The 27,665-nt window shown below is 40.7% G+C and overlaps 1 protein-coding gene across 2 annotated transcripts in view; it reads right to left on the bottom strand.

Annotated features, from left to right (window-relative positions):
- The window catches only part of PHEX (phosphate regulating endopeptidase homolog X-linked), a 206,293-nt gene that overhangs the window by 150,220 nt on the left and 28,408 nt on the right, over positions 1-27,665 (bottom strand). For both annotated transcript variants that reach the window (XM_003791908.2, XM_012806412.1), the window contains exons 4-5: positions 10,423-10,509; positions 8,842-9,068 (exon numbers count right to left, since the gene is read on the bottom strand). In XM_003791908.2, coding sequence (XP_003791956.1) covers positions 8,842-9,068; positions 10,423-10,509 — 314 coding nt within the window. The remainder of the gene's footprint in view (positions 1-8,841; positions 9,069-10,422; positions 10,510-27,665) is intronic.

Raw genomic sequence — 27,665 nt, 5'->3', positions numbered from 1 at the left:
ATGCAAGCCAGTATGTTCCTTTTGGAAAGAAGTTTGGAGAACACTCGGGGATCTAAATGTAGACCTGCCATTTGCTCCTGCAATTCCTCTACTAGGTTTATATCTAAAAGACCAAAAATCACTTTGCAACAAAGATATTTGTACCAGATTATTCACTGTAGCTCAATTCATAATTGCCAAGTCATGGAAGAAGCCCAGGTGCCCATCAACCCATGAATTGATTAATAAATTAGGGTATATGTATACCATGGAATACTATGCAGCATTAAAAAAAGATGGAGACTTTACCTCTTTTATGTTTACATGGATGGAGCTGGAAAATATTCTTCTTAGTAAAGTATCTCAGGAATGGAGAAAAAATATCCAATATACTCAGTACTACTATGAAACCAATTTATAATCACTCACACTTTCAAATGAAAGATGAATCACAACTATAGCCCAGGATGAAGGAGGGAAGGAGAGGAGAGGGATGGCAAGGGAGGGGGTGGTTTGATAGAGGGAGGGTTAATGGTGGGACCACACCTATGGAGCATATTGCAAGGGTGCAAGTCAAATCTATCAAGTATAGATCACAAATGTCTTAACACTGTGATTAAGTAAATGAGATGAAAGCGATGTTGATTAGTTAGATGTAAGCACTCCGATTTGTACAAATAACCAACACATTGAATCCCACAAAGGCATAAATGTATTCATGATCTATGTACATATGACTTAATAAAAATAAGTAAATAAATAAATAAAAATAAACTATGAATAAACTCTGAATAGAAAAAAATTTAAGCCAAATTAACAATATATAAAATCTAAATAACAAAATCAAAAATTAGTAGCATCTTAATAAAAACTGAATCCTAAATGATTGTACCATTAGTTTATATGACTTTAAGTTACTCTGGACCATATCCTTCAGTTTCCTCTTTATCTTACTATAATTTCAAATGTTTTCCTTTTTTACTATCTAAAATCTATATAAGATCAAAGTTGTCCATTAAAATCCCCTTCATATGCAACAAAGGTCAAATTAACAGTCAGTGCTGGGGCCAGGCACGGTGGCTCACACCTATAATCCTAGCACTCTGGGAGGCCGAGGCAGGTGGATTGCCTGAGTTCAGAAGTTCAAGACCAGCCTTAGCAAGAGTGAGACCCTGTCTCTAAAAATTGCCAGGCATTGTGGCAGGCACCTATAGTCCAAGCTACTTGGGAGGCTAAGGCAAGAGGACTGCTTGAGCCCAGGTGTTTGAGGTTGCTGTGAGCTATGACATCACAGCACTGTGCCAAAGGCAACAAAGTAAGACTCTGTCTAAAAAAAATAAAAGAGTTAATGCTGTTATGAAAAATTCAAGGAAAAATAGCTTTTTTGGGGGGGAGGAGATGCTTTCAAAACATCCATCTTACCTGTGTTTATTGCTAAAATATTCAAATTATGTTGATCAACCTTCTCTAATTGGCTTGAAACAACTATGTCACAAGCCTGCCTGGCTCTATCCTACTGCAATTCCTAATCCGCCACTGTTTCTTCCAAAAATTAAGTCAGTCAAGATCATGAAACACAATATTATTATTAAGATGTTTTGGCTTTCAGTTAAATTTGGACCACATACAGAATCTTTTAAGCTTTGGGCTCATAGGAAAGGAAACTGTGTAAATAATATCAAGAAAGCCAAAGTTTCCCTCTGATGAAAGGAAGTTAAACCCACCTATTTTAAAAGTTTAGATAATTCAAGTGCGGTTACTAGACCCTTTATAAACCTTCAGATTGTTATGGATTGAAGAAGGTCAGTTAACTGAATCTGATTGGAAATATACAAACTGTGGAAGCCAAAGAGTTTCTCATGAAGCCAATGTCAGACACTGCTGTTTAAGGTTTTTTAATCCTTGCATTCATAATTGATCTAAATACTGCAAGTAGAAAATAGAATATATTTTTAGGAAGTCCAATACATAGATTTGGATTGGAAAAAATAATTTTTTTCTCCAATTACATTGATAATCCAGGTGTAACAAACCTCAAGTTAAAAGTCAAAGTAGTAAGACAAAAAGAAACATCTGATAAATTATGATGCAGGATAAGGATCTGCATTTCTCATTCCAAGAGGGTGGTACAGATGCAAGATGACTTCGCTCCTCTCACAAAATAATAAAAACAAATATACAGCACTGAGATTATCACCAGCAATATCCGAGACCTCAGCTTTGAGGATGAGTCAGTACCTAGGGCCACAGGGAAGGTTGGGGGAAAAAAAAACAAGAACTCCAAGAAGACAAAAAGGAAGTCAGCTTTCATATCCATGGGGCCCCTCCCTCCAATCGGCCCAGCAACAAGAGCACGGAAAATTTCTCCCAATTCATTGTTTCTACACTGGACAAAGTGACATTGAGGGGAATAACCAGCTTCCCCACTGTCTTGGGTCCCCTGGTAGGAAAACTGACCATGCTTCAACCCATGGAAAGCATCGTGAGTACCTGAAGGGAGACAAATGCCTGAGAAAAGTAAGAGACAAAGGTGGGGGACAGGACTGCCATTCTTAGCCCTGAAAATTCTGCTCTTTAATTTGGGCAAAGGAGACATCAAATCAGCATGGCTGTTCAACTGTACCACACTGTAGGAGGTTCATTCCACAGGTCTCTTGGGCACAAACTCCTAGCCAGCCTTTCTACACTGCCAGGATAGCCCCTTTGGGACCTACTCCATACTAAACAAGCAGTATTCTGATCCTCTGATTGAGCCAAGACAAACCTGGGCTTAAGGCACTATCTATTGCAGAAAAGAAGGCTGTGTAGAAATTCAACAAGAAAACTACAAAAAAAACTGGGCACAGTGGCTCACATCTGTAATCCTAGCACCCTAGGAGGCCGAGGCAGGTGGATTGCCTGAGCTCACAGGTTGGAGACCTGCCTGAGCCAGAGTGAGACCTCCTCCATAAACATAGCCGGGTGTTGTGGTGGGCGCCTGTAGTCCCAGCTACTCGGGAGGCTGAGGCAAAAGGATTGCTTGAGCCCAAGAGTTTGAGGTTGCTATGAGCTGTGGTACCATGGCACTCTACCAAGGACTACAGAGTGAGACTTTGTCTCAGAAAAAAAAAAAAAAAAAGGGCAGGGAACAATTGATGCCAGCAAGGATACAGAGAAAGGTGAACCATCGTGCACTGTTGGAGGGAAGGTAAATTAGTGCAGCCAGTATAGAAAATTGTATGGAGGGTCATCAAAAAACTAAAACTAGAAGTACCATATGATCCAGCGATCCTACTTCTTGGTATATGTCCAAAAGAAGGAAATCAACACATCAGCACTTTATTGCTGTACTAGTCAGAATAGCTAAAATATGGAGTCAACCGAAGTGTCCATGAAAGGATGAATGAGCAAAGAAAATGCATATACACACAATGGGATATTATTCTGCCATAAAAAATTAAAATTCTGCCATTGGCAACCACATACAGGGGGGCCATAAAGTTCGTGTACAATTTGGAAGAGTGTGTAATTTTAAATTGCACACAAACTTTACGGCCACTCAGTATACGGAACTGATGGTTGTTACGTTAAAGAAAATAAACCCAGAAAGGCAAATGGCACAGGTTCTCACTCATCTGTGAGACCTAAAAAAAGGGGCCCTCATGAAGATAGAGTGTATATTTGTGGTTACCAGAGGCCAGGATGGATAGAGGCAAGGGAGAGGTGAAGAGAGTTTAAATAAGGGATACCAGTATACAATCTGATAGAAGAAATAAGAGCTGATATTTCATAGATCAGTAGGCTGACTATAGTTATTATTAATGAATGATACACTTCAAAATAACTAGAAGAGAATAATTTGAATGTTCCTAGCATAAAGAAAAGATAAATACTTAAGGTGGGTGCATATTAAAATTACCCCATTTGATTATATGAATGTATCAAATTATCATAAGTATTATGAAAATACATAGAGAGCTATCATGTATCAATAAAAAATAAATAACAAAATAAACTTCTGTGTTCCACTGGCTCCTGAGAAAGAGACTTTAAAAAGAAAAAGGAAAGGCAAAGACATTAGAAGACATTGATTTCTAAGAAAGTGGCTCCTTGTTTTTATTAATTTGCTGAAAGCCAGAAAAATGTAGGCCATTGAGTGATGATGATTTAAGTTGTTCTTTTCAGTAACACATACAGGGGCGACCCTTGCCTTCCAAACAGTCTTTCAAGATCATACACATTCAAGTCTTTTATTGTCCCTTAAATCTTCGTTCTTCCTATCTCCTGACATGAAATAAATCCAAATAGATGTAGCAAGACAATGTTTTCGGTCACTAACTGCTGTTGTTTTCTGTTTTTTTGTATTTCCTCTCTCCTACTTAAGCTTGTAGGAAATCCCATGCCATTTCACCACAGGGGAGCTTTGCAGAGGATCATTGTGTGGCTTGGAGCAATGCCTGCCAGCCCAAGTGCATGTCCTTGGCATGGGGATGTATCTGCCCCTTGGAAGAGGTATTTTTGTTTGCAACCAAAGGCACCATCTGCTCACCCAACAGTATGCCCACAGCCTTGTGTCTGACCAAAAGGAAGCCTTTTTCTTATTCTTCTGGGTTTCTGGGATTACAAAAGCTAAAAACACTGTGGAAAATAGAATTTGATGGAAAAGGAAGCCTGTGTACATTGAGGGAAGAGAGCTGGAGGTAAGGGGGATGCCTCCTCCCAGAGCAGAAAAGGATCTCTCAGGCACCAAAGGAAATAAATAGCAAGCAGAGGAATCCGTTGGTGCCCCAAGAATGTGCCAAGATCTAGAAGGGAAGGGGAAGCCCAGGACCCCAGCATCAGAGAAGCACGCTGGAAGGGGAGACACAGGTTTCATAGTAGACTTTTGTCAGAAACCAGATAAGTGATAACAGGAGGGTCTCCTAGTACCCTGGGAGAAGACTGAGAAATGGGGCCACCAGGAGGGAGAGAAGTGCCGAGACTGAGGCTCGGTTTCTCACCAGAAGGTAAGGTGGGAGCTCAGAGTTAAAGTTTAGGCTGACTAAATAAAATGCCTATTTCTTACACAACTGAATTTGAGATCTGAGAGGCATGTCGGGTACCCAAATCGCAGAGAAACATTCTCCAAATCATCACCACCAGTTGCTGGGTCATGCTTTAAGAGAAGCTAATCTTCTGTCACTAGCTACTGTGGGCCAGTATCTACCACAGAAACTGTCACAAAATTTAAGTCACTTTTTTTTTTGTTTTGTTTTTTTGTTTAGCAGGCCCAGGCCAGGTTCAAACCTGCCACCCCAGTGCATAGGGCCAGCGCTCTAACCATTGAGTTACAGGGTCCCAGCCTCAAGTCACTTTTAACTCTCCTAGTGACAGTGAAAAGTAAATTGTGGCTTGGTGCCTATAGCTCAAGTGGCTAAGGCACCAGCCACATACACCGGAGCTGGTGGGTTCAAATCCAGCCCGGGCCTGCCAAACAACAATGACAACTACAATCAAAAAATAGCCAGGTGTTGTGGTGGGCACCTGTAGTCCCAGCTACTTGGGAGGCTGAGGCAAGAGAATCGCTTAAGCCCAAGAGTTTGAGGTTTCTGTGAGCTGTGACGCCATGGCACTCTACCCAGGGTTGATAGCTTGAGACTCTATCTCAGAAAAAAAGTACATTACAATTCACCTTCCTTACACATAGGAGACTCAGAGAAGTGAAGTGACTTATACAATGATATTCAGTGAGTAAATTACAAATAAACTGGAAATTTCAATCTCTTTAATACCAAAGCCCACTCTTTTTCCACTGTACCAGTGACTTTCAAACTATGTTCCACAAAAACCTAAAAGGTATTAAATTCGATTTTTTTATATGAGTGTAACTATTTTTTTTAATAAGCAACACTTGCAAATTCTACAACTTTGGTGACCATCAATATGCTAATTTTTGTTGTCAAGTTCATTGGGTTTCATGTTCAGAATAAAGCTTCTCCTACCACTTCTAAATACATACTTGAACTTCTCCCAACTGTCTCATCATTAGGAAGACTGTGGTCATATTGTATTTGTTCATTCAGATGTGTGAATATTCACTCATGTAAAATAGTACAAACAGGGACAGAACCAAAGCACAGGCAAGCTGCACTCAAATTCCAAGCAATGCTCAAACAATTCGGTTTGGAACAACCTGCCATTTTGGCAAAGAAGAGCAAATACTAAGTACATGAGTACCTCCTTACATCTGTGTATTCCATTCAAAGACATTTTAACATTTCTAGGATCAGTTTAATTGAATATTAATTTCCAATCCAATTTTTCTGCCACCCACATACTCCCCAGCTCTAATTTATTTGGGGCAGGAAAGAGGTTGGTGGATTTCTTCAGTTTTAAAAGAGAAAAACATAAATGTGAACTCACCTGATGATTCTGTTATCTATTTTAGGTTACATAAAATAATCAAAGGATTTTTGTCCAACATAGGATTGGAAAAGTTACTGCGTGTACAAGGCAAGCTGTTAAAAACTGGTCTCCATTTTCTTCTATTTCTCATGTTTTCTGAAGGCTACTATGAAAACTAGAGGCTTAATTAGATTCAAAGTTTTCTTTTCCTTTTTTTGGTACAACATTTTGTTAACAGGGTATACTTCCGACTGCATAGTCTCAGAAGGCACATAATACCTGCTTGTCCCACTGTTAGCAATGAACCCATTGCATGTGGGTCCTGGTGATGGGAGTCAGATCTCTCTTATCATAAATTTCCTAATTGCCCTTTCACCTAATGGTTTTGGCAGCTATTGATGACAATTATCTAGATCCATCATTTCATTGGAGATTTTTTCAAAGTTGGATACTTTCTAATTCTATTATTTCTCCTGGATTTTTTAAGCTATGATTCTCCTATAAGTAAGAACTTTCTCTCATCAGCTATTAGGTTACCCAGAAATCAGTCAAATTCAGAATGTGGGACAGTTGCTAGGACAGTCTAATTTCTTCAACAAGTAAATACGGTTTAAAAAACAAAAAGGGAATTCTTGGGCATTAAAATAGACATCTCAACAAAACATATGTATTATTCTCATTTGGACCCCAAGTCAAATAACAACTGTTTTTGTTTTTTAAGACAAGGGCATGTTTGAGACAATCAGGAAAATTAAAAATTAACTGGGAATTAAATGTTGATTATGAAATTACGATTACCATTTTCATTGTGATAATAGTCCTTTCTGTTACACAAGCACTGAAGTATTTACCAGCACAATGATATATTTTGGATTTGTTATAAAATGTTCTAGCCCCCTCCCAAAACAGAAGTAGTTTAGATAAATAAATAAATAACAGCAAAAAATCAAGAGTTGTTGAAGCTGGGTTGATGGGGACATGAGAATTTATTGTTCTATTTTTGTTTGTTTTTTTGTGTATCACTTTCCATAATAAAATGTTTGACAGAATAAATTTAATTCTTTGACAAGGTGTAGAAATTCGTGAAAAATAAAATGGCTACCATTGGCAATTATCCATCTGTGTGAATCAAGATCTTCCATCTTTCAATAGAGTGCATAAACTTAAACTTAAGTTTGAAAGACAGTCACCAGCTACTTCAAAACACCAATTAAAATGGAAGAATATCATAATAGTTCTAGAACTGAGATGACAGTCTTTAAACCCAGTTTTTAAGAAAGAAATGAGTATCTATGAACATGGGATGGAGGTCAATTCGATTGTCACCATGATTGTGTCTTACATAGTACCATGTAATCATTTCATCACCCAACATGGAAACACAGCTGTCTCTAATAATACTCAGAATTTCCTCCACACTAGATGGGAATTCTTTCAATGACTGAAGATTTTTATTGAGAGTCCCATTATCTAAACTAGAGTTCAAGCCACACAGCCACACCCATTTGCCAGAGGGTTGCTTTCCCAAGTACAATGGCAGAAATGAGTAGTTGCAACAGAGATCAGATGGTCCACAAACCCTAATGCCCCTTTACTGGAAAAGTTTGCCAATCCCTGATCAAATCAAAAGATAAAGTCCAGAATTTGGATTTTGAGAGGTTGACTTACATGAGATGAGAGTTATATGCTTCTATAATTTGAATATGAATATATCATTAATGTTCTGTAGTTTGAGAACAGAAACAGGGGTTGAGAATCATTGGTTCAATAACATTTTCATTATTAGTCAAAGTAACTGTGGAAGCAAAACCAAAAAAACAAGGGCAGAATCAAAGCACAAAACAATTTAGAAAATGTTATTTTAATTCTTGCAAAGCTCTTTCACTGGTGACTCTTTCCCCGTTGGCAGTTTTCAGACAACCTCTTGAACTTACCAATGCAATGTACTTCAAGATTGTCCACATAGCCTACTCCTTTATCGAAGAGCTTCTTACTCTCCCAAAAGCAAGGGCAATAGAGTAAGTGTTGCCTCAGCTTTTGAAAGCAAGGAGGAGAGATTCAGACTGAATTTGTCAATGAAACTACAGGCATGTATACAAAAAGTACTAGTGAAAAGGGAACAAGAAATTATGGCACGTGTTCTCGCCTCTGTCAGGGGACTGTGGTGGTAAGGGAAAGGGCAGAGTTCAGAAAGTCTTTGCTCACAATGAGACCCTATCGTCCCCTGCCCACTGGAATTGCTCTGAGTAGATATTTGCAAGCCAGATCACAGATCACTTGAAATTCACTCACTAACTTCCTGAAAGGCTGACAAAAGTTGTCTGGTAATGATCTACATTCTGCAAAGCTGGGGAGTCAGGAGGAAATTCTCGATCCTACTGTTCAATAGAATTTTGAGCTTATTATTTCACTAAGGCAGCATGAGTCTCTTTCCCCAGGAAGGCACCCCAAAAGAGTAGCATCAGATGAACAAAGAGGATGAATGAGTCCTCGTTATACCTTCAAGATATGTTCATTGGATGCCTTGTCATCAGGGGACACGTACAAACGGATGAACACAGAATTGCTATATTGACCACGAAATGTCGCAAGTGTGTGCAGAAGGCTGAACTTTCTCTCTGACCAAACCCCTTCAGGACCAATATTAGATTCGAGCACAGGCCAGCGAAATGGTGAATGTCGCAGGATATGTAGCAGTGGCTTAGCATCTGCTTTTTCAATCGCTTCTGAAAGGGAGAAGATACGAAGGCAGAGTTAGAATCGCAAACTGGATCACCAGACTAGGAGGCAAGTGCATCTTCTCAAGGGAGAATTTCCATAAGGCCCCAACTTAAAATATCAGCTATCAGGGCTAGGGTAGAAGATGTGGGATGGGAGGAACATAAGCACAAACACAGAACTACCTATGACCTGCTCTTCATTGTGACTCTCTAAACCTGGTATTCTTGCCAGGAGAGCTGACAAAGGAACCTGCTAGATATTCCCTGCAATAAAATATGGTTGACTACACTGACTCCAGCCAACAAATGGTGCTAGGCTGATAATACTTGGTGGGACAGGCTTGGCCCCCGTAGCTCAGTGGTTAGGGTGCTGGCCACGTGCACTGGGGCTGGTAGGTTTGAACCCGGCCCAGGCCTCCTAAACAACAATGACAACTACAACAAAAAAATAGCTGAGTATTGTGGTGGGCGCCTGTAGTCCCAGGTACTTGGAAGGCTGAGGCAAGAGAATCACTTAAGCCCAAGAGTCTGAGGTTGCTGTGAGCTGTGATGTCATAGCACTCTACCCAGGGTGACATAGTGAGACTCTGTCTCAAAAAAAAAAAAGACTTGGTGGGACTAAGGAACAAACCTAACTAAAGGAAATGCTTTAGTGATGCCAATAACTCCCCAGGGAACGTGAATTAATGCTTCAGACTCTTGTTTATACTGCTCTCTTCTACCTCACTAAATAATGTTCCAAATCCTAAATCAATTAACATACTCCCCACTTCTGAGAGCCTCTGGCTTCTTTCTTCAATGGCCTTGAGAAAGTGAACCAGGGAAAATGGCAAGGATCTCTTCCAACTCCAGTCAGACCTAAGACGTTGAGACAGGCCTAAGGCACGGACTAAAATGCCTAGTAGGCTAATGCAGGAGCCTGGCATACCTGGGAATCTGCATTTCTCTAGGCCCCAGTAGATCCTATGGAACATATCAGTATTCTAATATGCCCAAGTGCACTTCCTCCCAGCCTCTTAGGCCGCATCTGGCCTGGCCTCTGGATTCTCGTTTCTGCACTAGGTCCAGTGAGGTTTGCCTTTTTGACCCCACCTAAGTTGCTCATGGAGTAACTGAGACCCCAAAAATCCAAGCCATAGAAATAAGATTATCTTCTCCCTCAAGCCAGCAACAGAACAGTAAGTAAGACAGGACTAGTCAAAATCCAGTCTTTGAGAATTGGTTTTTTGTTAAACAACACCTTTAAACATTCATAGAATTCTTAGCAATTCTCATTTTCCTCAAACAATATCTTTAAACATTAATAGAATTCTGAAGGATAAGGGTGGTAAATATTTCATTTATTTTCTTTATTACTCACTCTCATTCATGCAGGATGAATAAAGGATTTTGGCTTTCTGTCTGGCTTCAGTGTCCCGCCTTCTACTGATTGATTTCTCCAAAAGTGCTGGGAAAGGTTAAGAAAGGATTCATTAGTATCCACCCACACATGGTGCCAAGTTGGAAGTCATTTGATAATCACAGTCCCAGCCTCCAGAAAATTAAATATAAAGGCAGACAACTCTGGAAAAGACAGATCTATCAACGACATGCAGACAGCAGAACCGATTCCAAGTTGCTTGAGGTTCAAATAAAAACAATTTAACATTCTCTCCTCCAGGGCTCTCCTAACTCAAAAAAAACCCCTAAAAGTTCAATTTGCAACTGAGACTGGATCTTCTGTAGGGGTTAATTCCATCTGCTACCTACACAAAAGGAAACAGCATTGGTTTATCCAAGGACCATAAATAACTAAATTCTGTCCCTTGTTCCTATACCAAGTAATATTCTCAACAGAGGCAATTTCATCAGGGTCAGGGTTCTTAAGATTTCTTCATAGCCCAGCCTCTCAGGGAGGTCACCTGGAAGCAATTTCCCCTCAGAAGTTTCATTCAATGTTGCCTAAACATGCTGTGGACACGGAAGAAGTTCTCTGGACAAGAAACGAGGATGTGAGATTGGAAAACCTACCCAAATTACCTGAAAATGTGCCCAGTTACACAAGCAAAGTCCTGGCCATTTCCATGAAGCCATGTGTACAAAATGGCCACCAGCGTAGACCTAGGCCCACCTGGAAAATGAGTTTCTATTTATAAAACCACTGATAATATTGTGGAAAGGTGGAAAATAACAGCTGTCACCATTTCGTTAAATAAAGAAAAAGGAAAAGCAGGAGTCAATGAAAACCACCCTTCCCAAGAAAGAGTACCTTGCATGTATTTGAGGGTATGAATTTACCAAAATGAAGCCAACAGGAAGAATCCCCACGGTGACCGCAGGGCACTGAAACACCAAACTATGCATGGCAAACTGCTGTTGTCAAGGCATTTGGGCAAACAACCTAGCAACCTCCAAAAGCACGGTACAACAGATGTTCCTACAGGGCTCGGAATAGCTTCAAGACACAATGTACAGAGCTAATTAAATTATTAAATAATCACATATTCTCGGAAGACGAATCTACTTCTAAAACTAGAAGTTCTACACTTCAAAAAGATGCAACACAGAGCTCCCGTCTGCTTTTCTTTTATAAGCATCTATACATCAAACAAGTCCACATAACTAGACAGATCCCAGTGAAATAAACGGAGCAGGGGTGGGTATAGGCATTTTCAATTCATTTCAGCTTTCCTGATATTTCCTTCTTAGGTATCATCATAGCCATAAAAGAATGATAACTAGCCCCAAGGATAAAGAAAGGAGGCTTTTTTCAATGAATGGAAAGCTCCAAAGCTATTACACGTATATTTCCATTCAAATCGGTCCCTGTGCCTTTTCACCATGTTGCTTACATAATCATTACAGCCGTTTGACGGTTAGGGAGACACATTTGGAAATAAGGAATCTAAATCTCAGTTAGGGTGGTGATGATGTTCCAACGCTATAAACACTCCACAGACTGCAAACATGAATGCCCTGAGGACCACAAAACAAGCCACAGGAGCAAGATGAACTAAAAGTATTAAATATTTACTGGTGTGCGCTCCCAAGGCATGCTGAGGATCAGGAGGAGGAGAAAAGAGGACACACAGATGCTAAGTAGGGCAATCCCCAAACCCCTAAGCACACAACAAATATCAATCATTTGTCTACATCAAAATTCTGGTTGCTATACCAGAATTTGGCTTTTAAAATAGATTCAGCTACCGGGGGTTCCCTTTTCTTTCCCTTCTCCTCTTTCTCTCCGTGCCCAGGCAGGCAGGAGAGAACACTGATAGACAGACAGTGACGTGGCGATCAGTTGGCAGCGTCCATTTTATATATTTCAGCACGTGAATTAGGGGTGAGAGGAATAAAATCTAGCCCAGAGAGTTATTAATGAACAGAAAACAAATCGTGCCTATCACATGCAATTTACTCAGGTTAGTAAAATGTCCCTAAAGCATTAAGAGAGGCTCGTAGGTCACCCGTACAGGGGAGTTCCCATCATAACCTGTGTTGTTTCTTGGAGGTTCTTCCAGCTCCGCACCCCCATCTCGGTATTCTTCATGGTGGTGTTACAACAGGAAAGGAAAAACTCCAGTTCATAAAAATCTCCAGGGGAGCAAACCTCAGACTTCAAAATTGCTTTGAGAAGGTCTTATCAGGAAATTTCAACATTAAGTACATATTAAGTGTTTTTCTTCTCCTCATTATGCTCAATCAAATGAAACTGACTTTTAAAAAAATAAAGCGACATAACAGACATATCAAGGGGGTGGGCTTCGGAATCACACACACGGGCTCCCCGTTGTAGCTTGCTGCTACTTCCTACCTGGAATTTGAGCAAGGTATTCAATCTAAGCCCCAGTTTCTTTATCTGTAAAGGTGAATAACAGCACACACCTTCCAGGACGGTGGTAAGAACTTACAATTCTTTTTTTTTTGAGACAGTCTCACTATGTCACCCTCAGTAGAGTGCTGTGGTATCACAGCTCACAGCAACCTCCAACTCCTGGGCTTAAGTGATTCTCTTGCCTCAGCCTCCCGAGTAGCTGGGATTACAGGCGCCTGACACCATGCCCAGCTATTTTTTGGTTGCAGTTGTTCAGCTGGCCCAGTCCAAGTTCGAACCTCCCACACTTGGCGTATATGACTGGTGCTGTAACCACTGTGCTACGAGCGCCGAGCTAGAACTTGCAATTTTTAATGTACAAAAAGACCCTATCTCAGTGCTTAGGCACATGATAAGGAAGATCAATAAGTGGCAACTTAAATAGGATTACAGACAGAGTTAGCCACATACCAAAATTGTAACATAATCAAGCTTGTGTCTAGCACTTCCTCCAGAATTGTTTTTGTTTCCCCCTTCCTTCTCAGGATATTGGTTGCCCAAGGCCTTATGCTGACCCAAGATACTGCCAGACCATGTGTAGGACCTACTGTAACCACCTTGCAAAGCCCCAAGCTCTCAATACTTCCCTGCTTCCATAGTAGGTCCAATGCTAAATCAGGAGATATATTTTGCAGTCAGTATTCACATCCTCATCCTGGGCAAGGCATTTTCTTTTAGGTAAAAATTTTCAGTAAAAGTATAGAAAAGTATAGAGATCATAATTTGAATGATTTTTAGAAAATAAACCCAAGCAAGTAACTGACATTATTACTAGGACCCCAGATGCCCCTTGTGTCCCCTTCCAATTACTACCCCCAGCCAAGACAACCAACATCCTCCTTGGTCAAGAACTCACTCAAGCCTACCTCACATATTTCTACTGGATAATCTACATTTTTCTTATTGATTTGTAGGAGTTCTTTATATATTCTACACACAAGTCCTTTTTGAATATTTGTATTGCAAACATTGCTCCCATTAAACAGACTTCATCCATTTTTAATGGTATCTTATAATGAACCAGAATTCTTTTTTAATGTACCACAATTAATTCATTTTTCCCCTCTATGATTAGCACATTTTATGTCCTATTTCAGAAATCTCTGCTTATCCCAAAGTCATGAAGACAGTGTACATTTTGTTCCAAAATCTTCATTGTTTTTCATTTAGATCTACAGTCCGTCTGGATTGATTTTTTGCCCATAGCATGGACAGGCAGGCCCTGGTAACACAAGCCTAACCTCTCAGGGATGGATCACATGAGACTCTTAATAAGGAAGATATTTGGGGTCATTAGGCTTCAAATAATATCATGAAAGAAATACTATGGGTGAAAAAATACTCGGCAATAGCAGTAGTTACTCTTCATTAGGTTGAGTACTCTTTCAGTCAGGAGCTGAGTTGCATTATCTTTGAACACTGAGAGCCTAAAGCGTGGCCTGGTTGGTGCCTAGTGAATGTGCGCTGAGTTGATTCCTGACAAGGAATGACTAAAAGAGAGCTTTTCAGTCAACTGAAAAGGTACACGAGAAGCTAGACTGACTAGTTTTATTATTTCTCTTACAATCAGCAATGTCCTGATCATGTCAACATGGTAATCTCCTTTGGTCACATCCTAATCCCTATATTATGCCGTGAAATTCAACACTTGATCCCTCTTTTTATATAAACCAGTTTTTAGGATACCTAAGTTTGATTTTAGCAATTGTCTCAGCTTAATCGTCCAGTCCCAATGCCCTTCTCGTCCATACTAGAAAGAAAAAAATAATAACTTAGTTATTCTCCGACACCAAGAGTAGGACTATCAAATCTATTCAATTTACTCCTGCTCTGACAAGACATGTATTGAGTGCCCTAGAATACGAAAAGGAAATCCCAAAGGCCGGGATGAGACTCCTCAGAACTTTACAGTACTCTGGTTAGTCAAGAGTTCATAACAGCCTCTTTGCCTACTCGCCCTAGCAATGGAGGCCCACTCGCTGTCTATGGTGAATGTATCCTGCTTTGTAAGCTTTCTTACTCTGTAAGCCTCTGTCTCTTCCTCAATAAACTTTGTTTCGTGCTTGCCTTAGAAAATTGTAAAAAAGAGTTCATGACACTCACGTGCAGCTCAGGCCAGTCAGAAGAACTTTCGGCAATATTTAGGATCTGCTCAACTAATACTATCTTTGAAAATACCATATGTGCAAAGTTTTAGGTCTGTGAGCAAAAACCTACCAAGAACCTTGATGCTGAGTTCACACCATTTGAATGAGATGGCTGCAAAGCACTGGACCTCTCACAAAACATCCCCTCATGTGTTTTTTTCGACTCTGCAGTATATATCTATGTGCCTACTCTAAAGGGGAATCCTCTAGGTATTAGCTAAGAGACCAATGGAGGCTGGAGCTATGTGCTTGATTTGCTTTAAAGAAACAGCAATTGGGCGGCACCCCTAGCTCACAGGGCAGCCCAGAGGCCACACACACCAAGGCTGGCGGGTTCGAACCCAGCCTGGGCCAGCTAAAACAACAATGACAACTGTAACAAAAAAAAAATAGCCAGACATTGTAGTGGGTGCCTGTAGTCCCAGCTACTCAGGAGGCTGAGGCAAGAGAATCACTTAAGCCCAAGAGTTGGAGGTTGCTGTGAGCTGTGACACCATGGCACTCTACCCAGGGTGACAAAGTGAGATTCTTTCTCAGAAAAAAAAAAAAAAAAAGAAGAAGAAACAGCAATTGCATTCTAAAACCTTTGCATCAGCCAGGCATGGTGGCTCACACCTATTATCCTAGCACTTTGGAAGGCTGAAGTAGGTGGATTGCTTGAGTTCAGGAGTTCGAGACCAGCCTGAGCAAGAGTGAGGCTCTGTCTAAAAAAATAGCCGGGCATTGTGGCGGGCACCTGTAGTCCCAGCTACTCAGGAGGCTGAGGCAAGAGGATTGCTTGAGCCCAAGAGTTCGAGGTTGCTGTGTGCTATTATGCCATGGCCCTCTACCAATAGCCACAAAGCGAGACTATCACAAAACAAAAAAATAAATAAATAAAATAAAACCTTCGTATCAGTGTTACTAAAGTAAACTCTCCAATTTAATATAGATTATACCAACATTTCCCCTTTGGAAATCAGAGGGTGTGCCTTCTTATTTCTAATGAGAGAAATAAAATAAAAAAATCAAATTTCAGAAAGCCAAATCTCTATTATAAGCTTCCACACCTACATAACGAACAGAATGATCTCTAGACCTATATAGGTTTTTCAACCTACCATATCATGGCCTGTTTTCTCCTTTGGTGGTACTTAAAAACCACCTTTGAATGGGCTGTGGTTGAATGTTGCCTCTAATCCCACTATTTTTAGCCCTTGTTGATTTTCTAGGCTACAGACTTCAATTTGGTTTCCAGCCTCCTCAGTTTATTTACTGTACTGAAAATTGCATTTTTCTAACTCACACTGCCTGAGTATTAAACCCTGATGCAGTTAGACCTGGAGACTCCAAATCAGCTTGCAAAGCTCATTGTTATTCTCATTAAAAAATAAAATTCGAGTTAACTGAGTCATGGTCTGTGGATCCCATAACCCTCATATTTTCACACAGATTGTGTGACACTCAGCTTCGCAGTTTCCCGGCCCCATAGCCAGTCAAGCATGGGATTAACTGAGTCTGTTTGACATACTGAAAAGACAATAAGAGCTGATAGTTCTCATTCCTCCAGAAAACTCCCAGCTAAATACACAGAGAAAAACTGGTCAGACTTATTTTCTCCGTTCATGTTTTATGATCGTCTTATAAATGGTAATTGTTGGTTAGCATCGTCTTAAGAAAGAGGGGCAGAGATGATTTTAGAGGAATTAAAATCCTCTCAACTCACCGATCTAAATCCTCAGTTACCAAATAACACAAAATACTCCCCTTTTAGCACAAAAGGCCTTTATGTCCACAATGAAATCAATTTTACAAAACTGCCAGACACAATGAAAGTCTAATGGACGGTAACTCTTTTCTTATTGTCACTCCTAAGTGAATTTATAAGGATTACACTTGTCAAGGTTTCACTTCGAAATCATTTCAACTTTAACGTTACTCTTTGGTAGCACAGCATTACAATGAGTCTGCCAATATGAAATTTTAACTCATAAAAATAGCTTTCTTGTTTAGATAATTTGTATCTTAGCAGATAAGTCCATGTAAGGCCTGTGCCAAACTTGAAATCATTAAAATCCATCTTCAGTTCTTTTCCTATAGTAAAAACCCTAGTTGTATATTTTTCCGCCCATTTCAACCATCTGAATATTACAAGGAAAAGGCCATGTGTGATGGTATACTCCCCATTCCAGTTTGTCCTTAGCAATCCTGAGACATCTAAGGACCCAAGAGTGCCAGCATTCATTTATTAAGCACCTTCTCTGTGCCAAGTATATTGTACATAACCTCAATGGCCCTCCCCATAAAACCTAAAAGGCATGTATCACTAACCCTGTCCTACAGGTGAGAAAATGGTAAGAACTTGCCCAAGGAGACTCAGGTCTCATTGGCTCCTGCTCATTCAACCATCAAGATACTCCCCCAAATTCCCCAAGTTGCCTTCCAGGAAGAAAGCGAGGTCCACGAGGGCAGCAGTGCCCTCACGGGACGTCCTGATAGATCTCTCAATCACAATTAGAAGAAAGACCTTCCGTGTTTACATCACAACTTGCTTTTGCAGTGGTAGCATGGCTTTGCACTGAGCCATCTACTCCTTTTGCCTTGTCACCCTATTTGTAACCAGGGAAATAGACTCCTGAGGCACCTGGCCAGAAGTGGGAGACCTGGTGAAGTTCTCAAGGATTGACTTTACATTATGCTCTAGTCTAACCCAGTGGTTTCCAAACTTGACTGGGCATCAGAATCATTGGGAGAACGGTGGGGGCTGTGGCTCACTCCTGTAATTCTAGCACTCTGGGAGGCCCAGGCAGGAGGATTGCTTGAGCTCAGACGTTTGAGACCAGCCTGAGCAAGAGCAAGACCCTGTCTCTAAAAATAGCTGGATGTTTTGGTAGGCACCCAACAGTCTTGCTTAACACCTCGAATCCCAAGAAACATCACTAACTCAGCCATTCCTACCCCACCCCAAATCAAATAAATACCTTTTGTTTGGTCTTTGCTGACTTCCTCTCTCTGAACCTCCACTTCAAAGAAGACACTAGAATACTTTGTTTTCTTTTGGAAACACTCTCTTTGCATTGGCCCATTTAGGTCTATGTTAGTTCCTCAGTTTTGCCAAACAGCCCACACCCAAATTTTAAAAATTCCTTTGTTGTTGTTGTTGTTGTCTTTAAACAGTGTCTCACTTTGTCCCCTATGAATGTCCTGGCCTCACAGCTCACAGCAACCTCAAACTCTCGAGCTCAAGTGATCCTCTTGCCTCAACCTCCTGAGCAGTTAAGACTACACGTGTCTACCACAATGTCCAGATAATTTTTCTATTTTTGGTAGAGATGGGGTCTTGCTTTTGCTCAGGCTGGTCTCGAACTCCTAAGCTCAAGCAGTGCACCTGCCTCAGCCTCCCAGACTGCTAGAATTACAGGTGTGAGCCACTGTACACCTAAAAAGTTCCTTTCTTAAAGAAAAACATAAGTATAGTCTCATGAGGGGAAGAAAAGAAGAGGGGAGTTCTCACTTAATAATGTGTACAATGTGAGGGTATTCAGCACCCCTGGGTAAAGGGCTCAGCTACAACTTGAACTTTACCTGAAATTTGGAGATCACTTAGGGATCTAAAAATAGACCTACCATTCGATCCTGTAATTCCTTTACTAGGTATATATCCAGAAGACCAAAAATCACTTTATAACAAAGATATTTGCACAAGAGTGTTTATGGCAGCCCAATTCATAATTGCCAAGTCATGGAAGAAGCCCAAGTGCCCATCGACCCACGAATGGATTAATAAATTCTGGTATATGTACACCCTGGAATATTATGCAGCCTTAAAAAAAGATGGAAACTTTGCCTCTTTTATGTTTACATGGATGGAGCTGGAATATATTCTTCTTAGCAAAGTATCTCAAGAATGGAAGAAAAAGTATCCAATGTACTCAGCTCTACTATGAAACCAATATATTAGCACCCACACTTCCATATGAAAGCCATAACCCAACTACAGCCCAAGATGAAGGGGAAAGAGAAAGGGGGGGGGGGAAGATGGGTAGAGAGAGGATAATGGGTCGGACCACACCTATAGTGCATTTTACATGGGTACATGTCAAATCTACTAAGTGTAGAATATTAATGTCTTAATGATTAAGAAAGTGAGGGGAAGGCTATGTTATCCAGTTTGATGTATTTCAAACTGTACATGTATTCATGATCTATGCATAATTGGCTTAATAAAAAAAAAGACCAAAAAACCCCAGCACAATATACCCCATAAATGCATTAATGTACACAGCTATGATTTAATAATAAAAAGTAATGAAAACAATGTGACCTAAACATTTGTGCCCTTGTATCCATCTAAATTTTTTTTTAAGGTTTCTTTCTTAAAAATGGAATGCAAATAGGGGAGTCAGCACTATGCCAGGAAGACTTTCAAAGTAGTGGTGGGGGAAGAACACAGGGCATTTCTGTTCAATTCCAGTTTATACCACACCCTAAGGAGAGGAAGAACAGGATAAACATTATATCCCTGAAATCCTAAAAAAATCTGAGCTCCAAACTCCACAATTCCTCCCCCATCTATGAAAGTGGCATCAAAACACTGTAAACATAGGTTTCAAAAGCCACTCTCCTTGTTTTTCCTCCCACCTGCCATGAGGAGGTGAGAGGAGGAGGGGTTCTATTCCTGGCTGTTCAAACCACAGTGTGTGGTCCTGGGAGCCTGTCCCTTCAAAATTAGGTTTCTGGCAGTTGAGGGATTAGAAGCAAAGCTTTCTTTCCTTATCTATCCAGAATCCTCTCCCCCCAAAGGGGAGAAGCAATAGCACCTTTGGCACATGCAGTGGACCCAAAGGGGCAAAAAAGGGCTGGTAGGAGAAGAACTAACTCCCATGCCCACTGGCTACTGCCAGGGCTACCCTGGCAAATTCCACCCTGTGGCTGGGGATGCTTGACAAAGTACCTTCCTAAGTTCAAAAAAAGTCAGGGGCAACAGAGAAACAGCAATGCCCCTTCATGCTGACCTAAGAAGAAAATAGAGAAAAAATAACCAATAATGCTTCAAAGGTTTCCATAACAAGGATTCCAAACTCTACCTTCAATTGGATGACCAAGATGGAAAATAGATGATGGGGCCAGTGAAGCATGGGCTCATCTCCAGACAGCAAGTACCTGCTCCAAGCCATTCTCCACACACAGCCAGCGTGCTCTGGCAAAACCCATCACTCACCACGTCCCCCGACATGACATGTACGAATGGCTTCCCACTGCCCAAGGACAGAGTCTAAAATCTTTACATGGCCTACAAGGTCTGTGTGCTCTGACCCCTGCCTTTCTCTTCATTTTTATCTTTTGTCCCTCTTCCCTTCCTACTCAGAACTCCAATCACACTGGGCTGCTTGGGTTTCCTCAAAGGTACCAGCTGGACAGAGCCTCTGCTCCTGCTGTTTTTTCCACCTGGGTTAAAATTAGAGACAATGGAAATGATAGACTCGTAATCTGTGGGGGACAAATTATATGGCTAGATTGGTTTGGGCAAGTCACATAATTTTCTCGACCTTTGTTTCCTCAGATATAGGGCAAAGACAGGAATAAACAACAATGGCTGCTGACATCCCAGAATCAGAATGAAGACGATGAGAAAACAAATGATTCTCTAAAGAAATAAAAGGAGGATCCAATGCTTGGGGCCTTGGGGAAGTGAACTTAAGAATTTAGACTAGACCAGCAGGTAGTAGAAGTTCAACTTGGAACTTAATCAAAATGGCCATTATAGGCGTCTCTCTGCTTTGTGACATATGCGAACTTGTGAGTATATTAGCACATCTTTGTGTCTCTGTCATAAATATCAGTTCCCACACCTACCTTAACTGTTCATGAAGATAAAATTTCCTCCTCATTTCATAAATTAAAAGGTTCATGAATGTTTTAAAAACTACCTCTCGCTGTGCAAATATCAACACCCATGAGGCTTTCCAAACAAACATATCTTATTTGTGACAAGCCATTATCCAACCAGCATATAATTAATTTTCCTGTTGCAACCAGTGCCTTGTTACATGGAATGTTCTCTTGACACTTTAAAGCAAATAGTCCATCATTACTAATTCATTAAGCATTCACACAGATGCTATTAATCATGATGAACTAATGTGGTATTAATGGGTAGGTTATTAATCTGCAATTACATGCAGATTTCCTAATAAATTCAAGTTTCCCAAGTTTGAGGAAGAAAGCGAAAGGAAATGAAATGAACAAATCTTTCAGAAAACAAATTAAAGGGAAGAAATCTTTCTCCCTATTAACCTAAGACCAGACATACAAAATTCTCATTTTATTCTTTTATCCTAAGAAATCTTTGTATTTAAGCAATACAATGAAATTTGCAATACACGTACATAAGTGTTCATCCGAATGATAATATGAATAAAGAAAAACAAAAACACCCAGGCACCCTGGAGAGATACTGAATTTCTTCAGGTACATACTGCAGCCTTAGATGTACCAAAGCCTAGCTACCCAATGGGTGCTCCCCAGATCAGCAGTGCGGGCATCACCTGAGAACATGCTAGAAGTGCAGACTCTCAGATCCCTTCTCAAACCCACTGCATCAAAATCTGCATTTTAGCGAGATTCCCAGGTGATCCGCGTGCACGTTAAAGGTTAGGATGAACAAGTTGGGGTGAGTGGGAGAAGGAAGTGAGGGAGAGTTTCTTCTGTACCACTGTACACCAAAGGCCAGGTCTGCCGAAGCAGGAATGTCGCGTAAGTCTCAGTGAAATTGTTTAAAGCACATAAGCATGGCGGGCGGATGTGACAAGCAGTTGGAGAGGCTAGATTATCAGAAAGGAAATTTATATACCGTATTTCATCAGTTATAAGATGCACATTTTTTTTCACATCTTAACATCTCTAAAATTAGAATCTACCTTAAGACTGCCAGCCAGGCGGTCACAATATAGTTGCCATTACCTGTCCATGCCTGAACTTGATCGTAGCCATCCTTACAGTCGGCATTTCCAATGAGTCAGGTGCATGGCTGGCAAATTGTCACTTAAAAAAAAAATGTCCTCAGCGAGATTTCACCACGACTTGGCAATGAAATAAAAATTTATCCCATATCCAAGAAGGCCATCTTGGCCCAAAATCCCTCAGATAAGTAGGGAGTACTGTTCTTAAGAAATATTGAAACGCTGCTGTTCTTGAAGAGAGGAAAGAGAATATTTAGCGGGAAAACAAAAACATTGTTGATTCAAAATCAAAAAGACTACAAAGAAGTTTTAGGAATCTTGAGCAATCACTTTTACTTGCACTTTCTTTTTACACGGCTGCAAAGAGTGATACAAATTCATGTCTTGGTAAGGCTAAAAGAACTCCTTCAATTGAACAGGAAAATAAAATTCCAAGTGATAAGAAAGCATTATGTGGGGTGTCCCTAGAGTTTGTGTGCAATCTCAAATTGGCAATCTTAAATTGCACACAAATTCTAGGGACACCCTCATATGTAATAGCTTACTATTTCTTAACACATGTGGAAAAATGGTGCATCTCCTGGTTGACAGTATTTTTGATTCAATAAAATATAGGAGTATTTCATTAAAGCTACAGAAGACTCTGCGATGTTTGTGTAGTCTCTGACCTAATTTGAAGTCAAATAAATACAACAAAATTGCATATAACCAAAGAGCTACCACTTTAGAAGTCCTGGTATTTTCATTCTGGAAAATAGTAAATATGTCAAGAATACTGAAGCTGTGTTTGCGTTTCACTAAAAGCAGCCAACATAAAAACTATTCCAAATAACTCCAAAAGCATTTTAAGGACAACTGAGCCTCCGGGTGAGATGAGACATTTTAATTTGTGAGTATGGAGTTTCACATCCAGGTCTCAGGGGAAGAACCACAAGTTTGGCCCAGTGGGAAGGCGGGCTGGAAGCCTCTGGCAAGAGCGGCTTCTTGAATGTCCTGAGTGGCAGTGAGCTCTGCAGACTTCAGACCTCAGGCGAACCACAATTGCCTCCTTTCCTCACCCAGTGCCTCCCACACATTCCCCACTAGACTCTGTTTCCTTCTGGCAACCACCTGCAGCTCTCAAGCCCCAACTTCCTCTTCTGCACAGCGCAGAGGTTCCAGACTGACACCAACACCTTTGACCTCAATTAAAAGAGTATAATTTTTCTGTCTGAACTTAACTTTCACTGGTGTGTATCCAAACCCGTGTGTAAATCTCTGTTTCTTTTCTTTTCATAAATTATGCTGGGGACTTGGCCAATATGTTGGGAAATGCAAATTGGGAGAAATTAATAAATGAACTAGGGTACCACTTGGCATTCTTTAATGTCAACTAGTTAAGCATATTGCCTGAGTGGCCACGTTCAACGCTTTTCATTTCAGAAAACTCACAGAACCTTCTGCAATGGACAACAGCTATAGTTCTCTGTGCAGTCTGGGTATCACCCGGTGGAGAAGAGGGTAGTTAAAAATCCTAGAACCCAGGCTACGCCCCACATCAATCCTATCAGAATTTCTAAGGTCTCAGGCATCTATGTTTTCTAAGCTCCCCAGTGATTCCCCTGTACAGCTGGGGCTGAGAACCACTGCTCTAGAATTGCCTTGTCCAGTAGAAAAGCTTGTTGGTCATACAAGGCTACTGAGCACTTGAAATATAGCTGGTCCAGATGGAGATGTGTTGCGAGTGTGAGATCAGCACAAGATTTCAAAGACGTAGTAGGAAAGAAAGAATGGAAAATGTCTCATGGATAACCTTTTTACATTGGTTACATGTTGAAATGACAATATTTCAAATAGGTTGGGTTAAATAAACTAAACCAAACTATATCATTTTTTACTTTTTAATATGGTTCCCTAGAAAACATACAATCATATGTGACTTGCCTTTGTGACTCACAGTGTATTTCTACCAAACAATGCTACTTCTGAAGATATCTGTATAGGTCGTTAGCTATATGAATATGGGTGAATTACTTAACCTCTCTAAGCCTCAGTTTATGTAACTATAAAATGGGCATAATACTACCTCCTTAGTTTTCAGGGCTTTTACCAGGTACTAAGGGTCAAACAATCCAAATTCTAATCCTGGCTCCATTGCCTATTAGCTGTGTGACCTTGGGCTAGTTATTATACTGCCTAGTGCCTCTGTTTTCTCATCTAAAAAATGCAGATAAATCTTTTTTTTTTTTTTGAGACAGAGTCTCACTTTGTTGCCCTTGGTAGAGTGCTGTGGCATCATATTACACAGCAACCTCAAATTCTTGGGCTCAAGCAATTCTCTTGCCTCAGCCTCCCAAGTAGCTAGGACTACAAGCAACCACCATGATGTCTGGCTATTTTTAGAAACAGGGTCTAACTCTTGCTCAGGCTGGTCTTGAACTCCTGAGCTCAAGCAATCCACCTCCCTCAGCCCCCCCAGAGTGCTAGGATTACAGGCATGAGCTGCTGCACCTGGCCTGGAAAAATGCAGATAAATCTTACATTTGATAGGCATGATCGGAGCTCAGTTGAGAGAGTTCACCAAATGGTAAGTAAGGATGTTATTAAGTAGACTGCCTCTATAAAGGACCTGGCTTTGTTAGGCCCTTCCCTATGTGATGAGGTCTTACAAATTTTTCTAATCTATTAAAAGCTCACTTCACAGTAATGAGTAGAAATGCCCTCCATTAGTAGTAAATTAAGGGAGAAATAGGGATTTTTGTCACATGGTGAGAGCTGTTTGACCCATCTACCCCTTTGGTTACAGTTGAAAAGTTCTCAGAATTGAGGGTGACCGTGCCGCTGGAACCATCTAATAAGAGGGTTTGGAAATGCGAGGATAAAATTTTCAACTCAGTTTGGCCATGCCTTTTAGCATGCAACAAACTTTTTAATTTTTCTAGTGCCTCCATTCTGCCATTGATCAATTAGGAGTTCAATAAAGACAAAGGATTCACCTCTGTCACTAAGGCCCAAAAAATCTGAGTCATCTCTTCTGCTGTGCAATCTGGATGCCCCTGGAAGTTCTCACAAAAGTCCCTATTCTCAGCTCCATTATTATTCTGGCTTCTGGCAACCAACAGCAGGAACATGTGGAGACTTGGAGAAGCTTCAGGAATTGTTACCACCAAAGCTCACGTGGGTACGCCTCCAAACTATTCCCACTAAAGCCGGCTAGGATTTTTCTTTCCTATCCTGTTTCAGGAAGTGGTTTTACCAAAATATGCAACCCTTCCGAACAAACTGCAAAGTAAAACACATTTATAGGCGCCACCCATGTAAAATGAGACCTGGGTGTGAGCAGGTGGGGAAGTATCATTGTGGGTGTCTCCGTAGAGCTTTCTCAGGATGCCCGTATCCTGTGTCATTAGTCATGCCAACGGACTTATATTTAGTCAAAAGAATCTAAATTTAGTCAACAATCTCTCACAGTAAAATATTTCTTTCTTCCTCCAACATGCAAGCTAACTCGCAGGAAACTTTCCCTAATGTGTTGCGATATTTATGCTACCAGCACGCCCCTTGCCTGCTTTCCTACTCCCGTTTGCAGTCGGTATTCCCATGCATAGCATTTTCAAGCTGTTGCTCCGCTTCTCAGAAACTTGAGCACTTCCTCCCACAAGTCAAAAGTCTTACAAATGAATTTCAACATCCTTCATCCGCCCATCTTGCTCCTGCCATCCCTCACCAACAGCCCTGTTCATGCCTTCTTTCCAACAAAGCCAGGCTACGCGTATTCAGGCTCCCCCTTGGAACTTTACTCCAAGCCCCTCCAGATTTGCAGTATCTCCCATCCCTCACCCTTCCGGATTCAACCAAGAGCCCCTATCTTCCAAATGGGACAAGCTAGCTGTATTATAAACCACGTAGCATGTACTTATAATTAAACGCTCTACTTTGTGCATTACCATTTTAGATCGTTTGCACCATTTGCAAATATTTTTAACTACACCACAGCAAAAGCTCTATCATCTCCAGTTGGGAGTTGACTTTTAATACCCTGCTTCCATGATAAGCACACAGCAACACAGTAATTTTGCCTGAAAATATGTGGTCCATGGCATAGGCAATCTCCTAAAGCCTGCACTTAATCAGTTCAAGGGTTGCTACTGGCACAAATCTCCAAACACAAATCTCTGGTTTCATCTAATATCCTTATAAACACATATTAACTGGTGGTAATGTGCTTATTATCCAGGGAGTCTAGACAGTGAACTATTCAAAGATTTGGGTATAAGTGGACCCATGGGGCCATGTAATAGCCAACTCCATTCAAAACATCTGAATTAAGATGTATCGAGAAGCTAGAGCTAAATAAAACTATGTCCTGCTCCAGAAATCCTTACATATACCAGGGTCCCAAATCCTTTTTCTGCCAACATCCTTTGGACAGTCTGTTGAAATCTACAGACTGGTGTTAGAATAATGTTTGTAAGTACATAAAATAAGAAGCATAGGTTTACAAAAGAAACCAGGTATTTGGAAACACAGTTAACAAAACAAGCTCTTTTTTACTGTGTGGTATTATTTATAATACATGTGCCACTTCATTAACTTATTAAGTAACAAGATCTAATATTGAGTCTAATAATTACTATAATTTTAAAGTAGTGATGCATGCACATAACATTTCAAGGTATCTATAATAAGATTTTTAAAAATCGTGATTCCTTTTGGTAACAAAGTCACAGGTGCTATGTGGAGTACCAGGGTTTGTTGCCCATATTCACGATTAAAGAAAATCCGAAGGTTTCATCAGAGGACGGTGAAAATAAAGGTGTGCTTTTTTCCCCAGTAATGTCCCTGAATTCTGTTGACAGCTGTCTCAGGGGACTGTGGACCCAAGTTAAAGATCCCCAAGGGATGAGAGAAAGAAAAAAGAGAAGAAAGGGAAACTGATGGGAATGTTTTCTAAAGTGGCATTTTAGAAAGGATCTAAAACAGCCTAGGAAGGCCAGGCGTGGTGGCTCATTCCTGTAATCCTAGCACTCTGAGAGGACAATGCAGGTGGATTTATTGAGCTCAGGAGTTTGAGACCAGCCGGAGTAAGAGCAAGACCCCATCTCTACTAAAAATGGAAAAACTAGCCAGGTATTTTGGCAGGCACCTGATCACTTGAGCCCAGGAGTTTGATGTTGCTGTGAGCTATGACACCACAGCACTCTATCCAGGATGACAGAGTGAGACTCTTTCTCAAAAATAAATAAATAAAAAGTTTAAAAATTTTAAAAATAGCCGGGCGTGATGGCACATGTCTGTAGTCAGCTACTTGGGAGGATGAGACAGGAGGATCGCTTGAGTCTAGGAGTTCTGGGCTGTAGTGCGCTAGGCCGATCAGGTGTATGCATTAAGTTTGGCATCAGTATGGTGATCTCCCGGGAGTGGGGAGCCACCAGGTTGCCTAAGGAGGGGTGAACTGGCCTAGGTCGGAAACGGAGCAGGTCAAAACTCCCGTGCTGATCAGTAGTGGGACTGCACCTATGAATAGCAACTGCACTCCAGCCTAGGCAACATAGTAAGACCCCTATCTCAAAAAAAAAAAAATTTTTTTTTAATTCAAAAAATTAAAATAGCCTAAGAGGACACATTCTCTTATTTTCACCAATTCTACTTTTTAGGCCTGGTATGGTGGCTCACGCCTATA

This window comes from Otolemur garnettii, unplaced genomic scaffold, assembly GCF_000181295.1.
Source record: "Otolemur garnettii isolate 467f Iridium unplaced genomic scaffold, OtoGar3 scaffold00051, whole genome shotgun sequence".
In the NCBI taxonomy this organism is placed as follows: Eukaryota; Metazoa; Chordata; class Mammalia; order Primates; family Galagidae; genus Otolemur; species Otolemur garnettii.
This window is presented reverse-complemented; position numbering and strand designations above follow the sequence as displayed.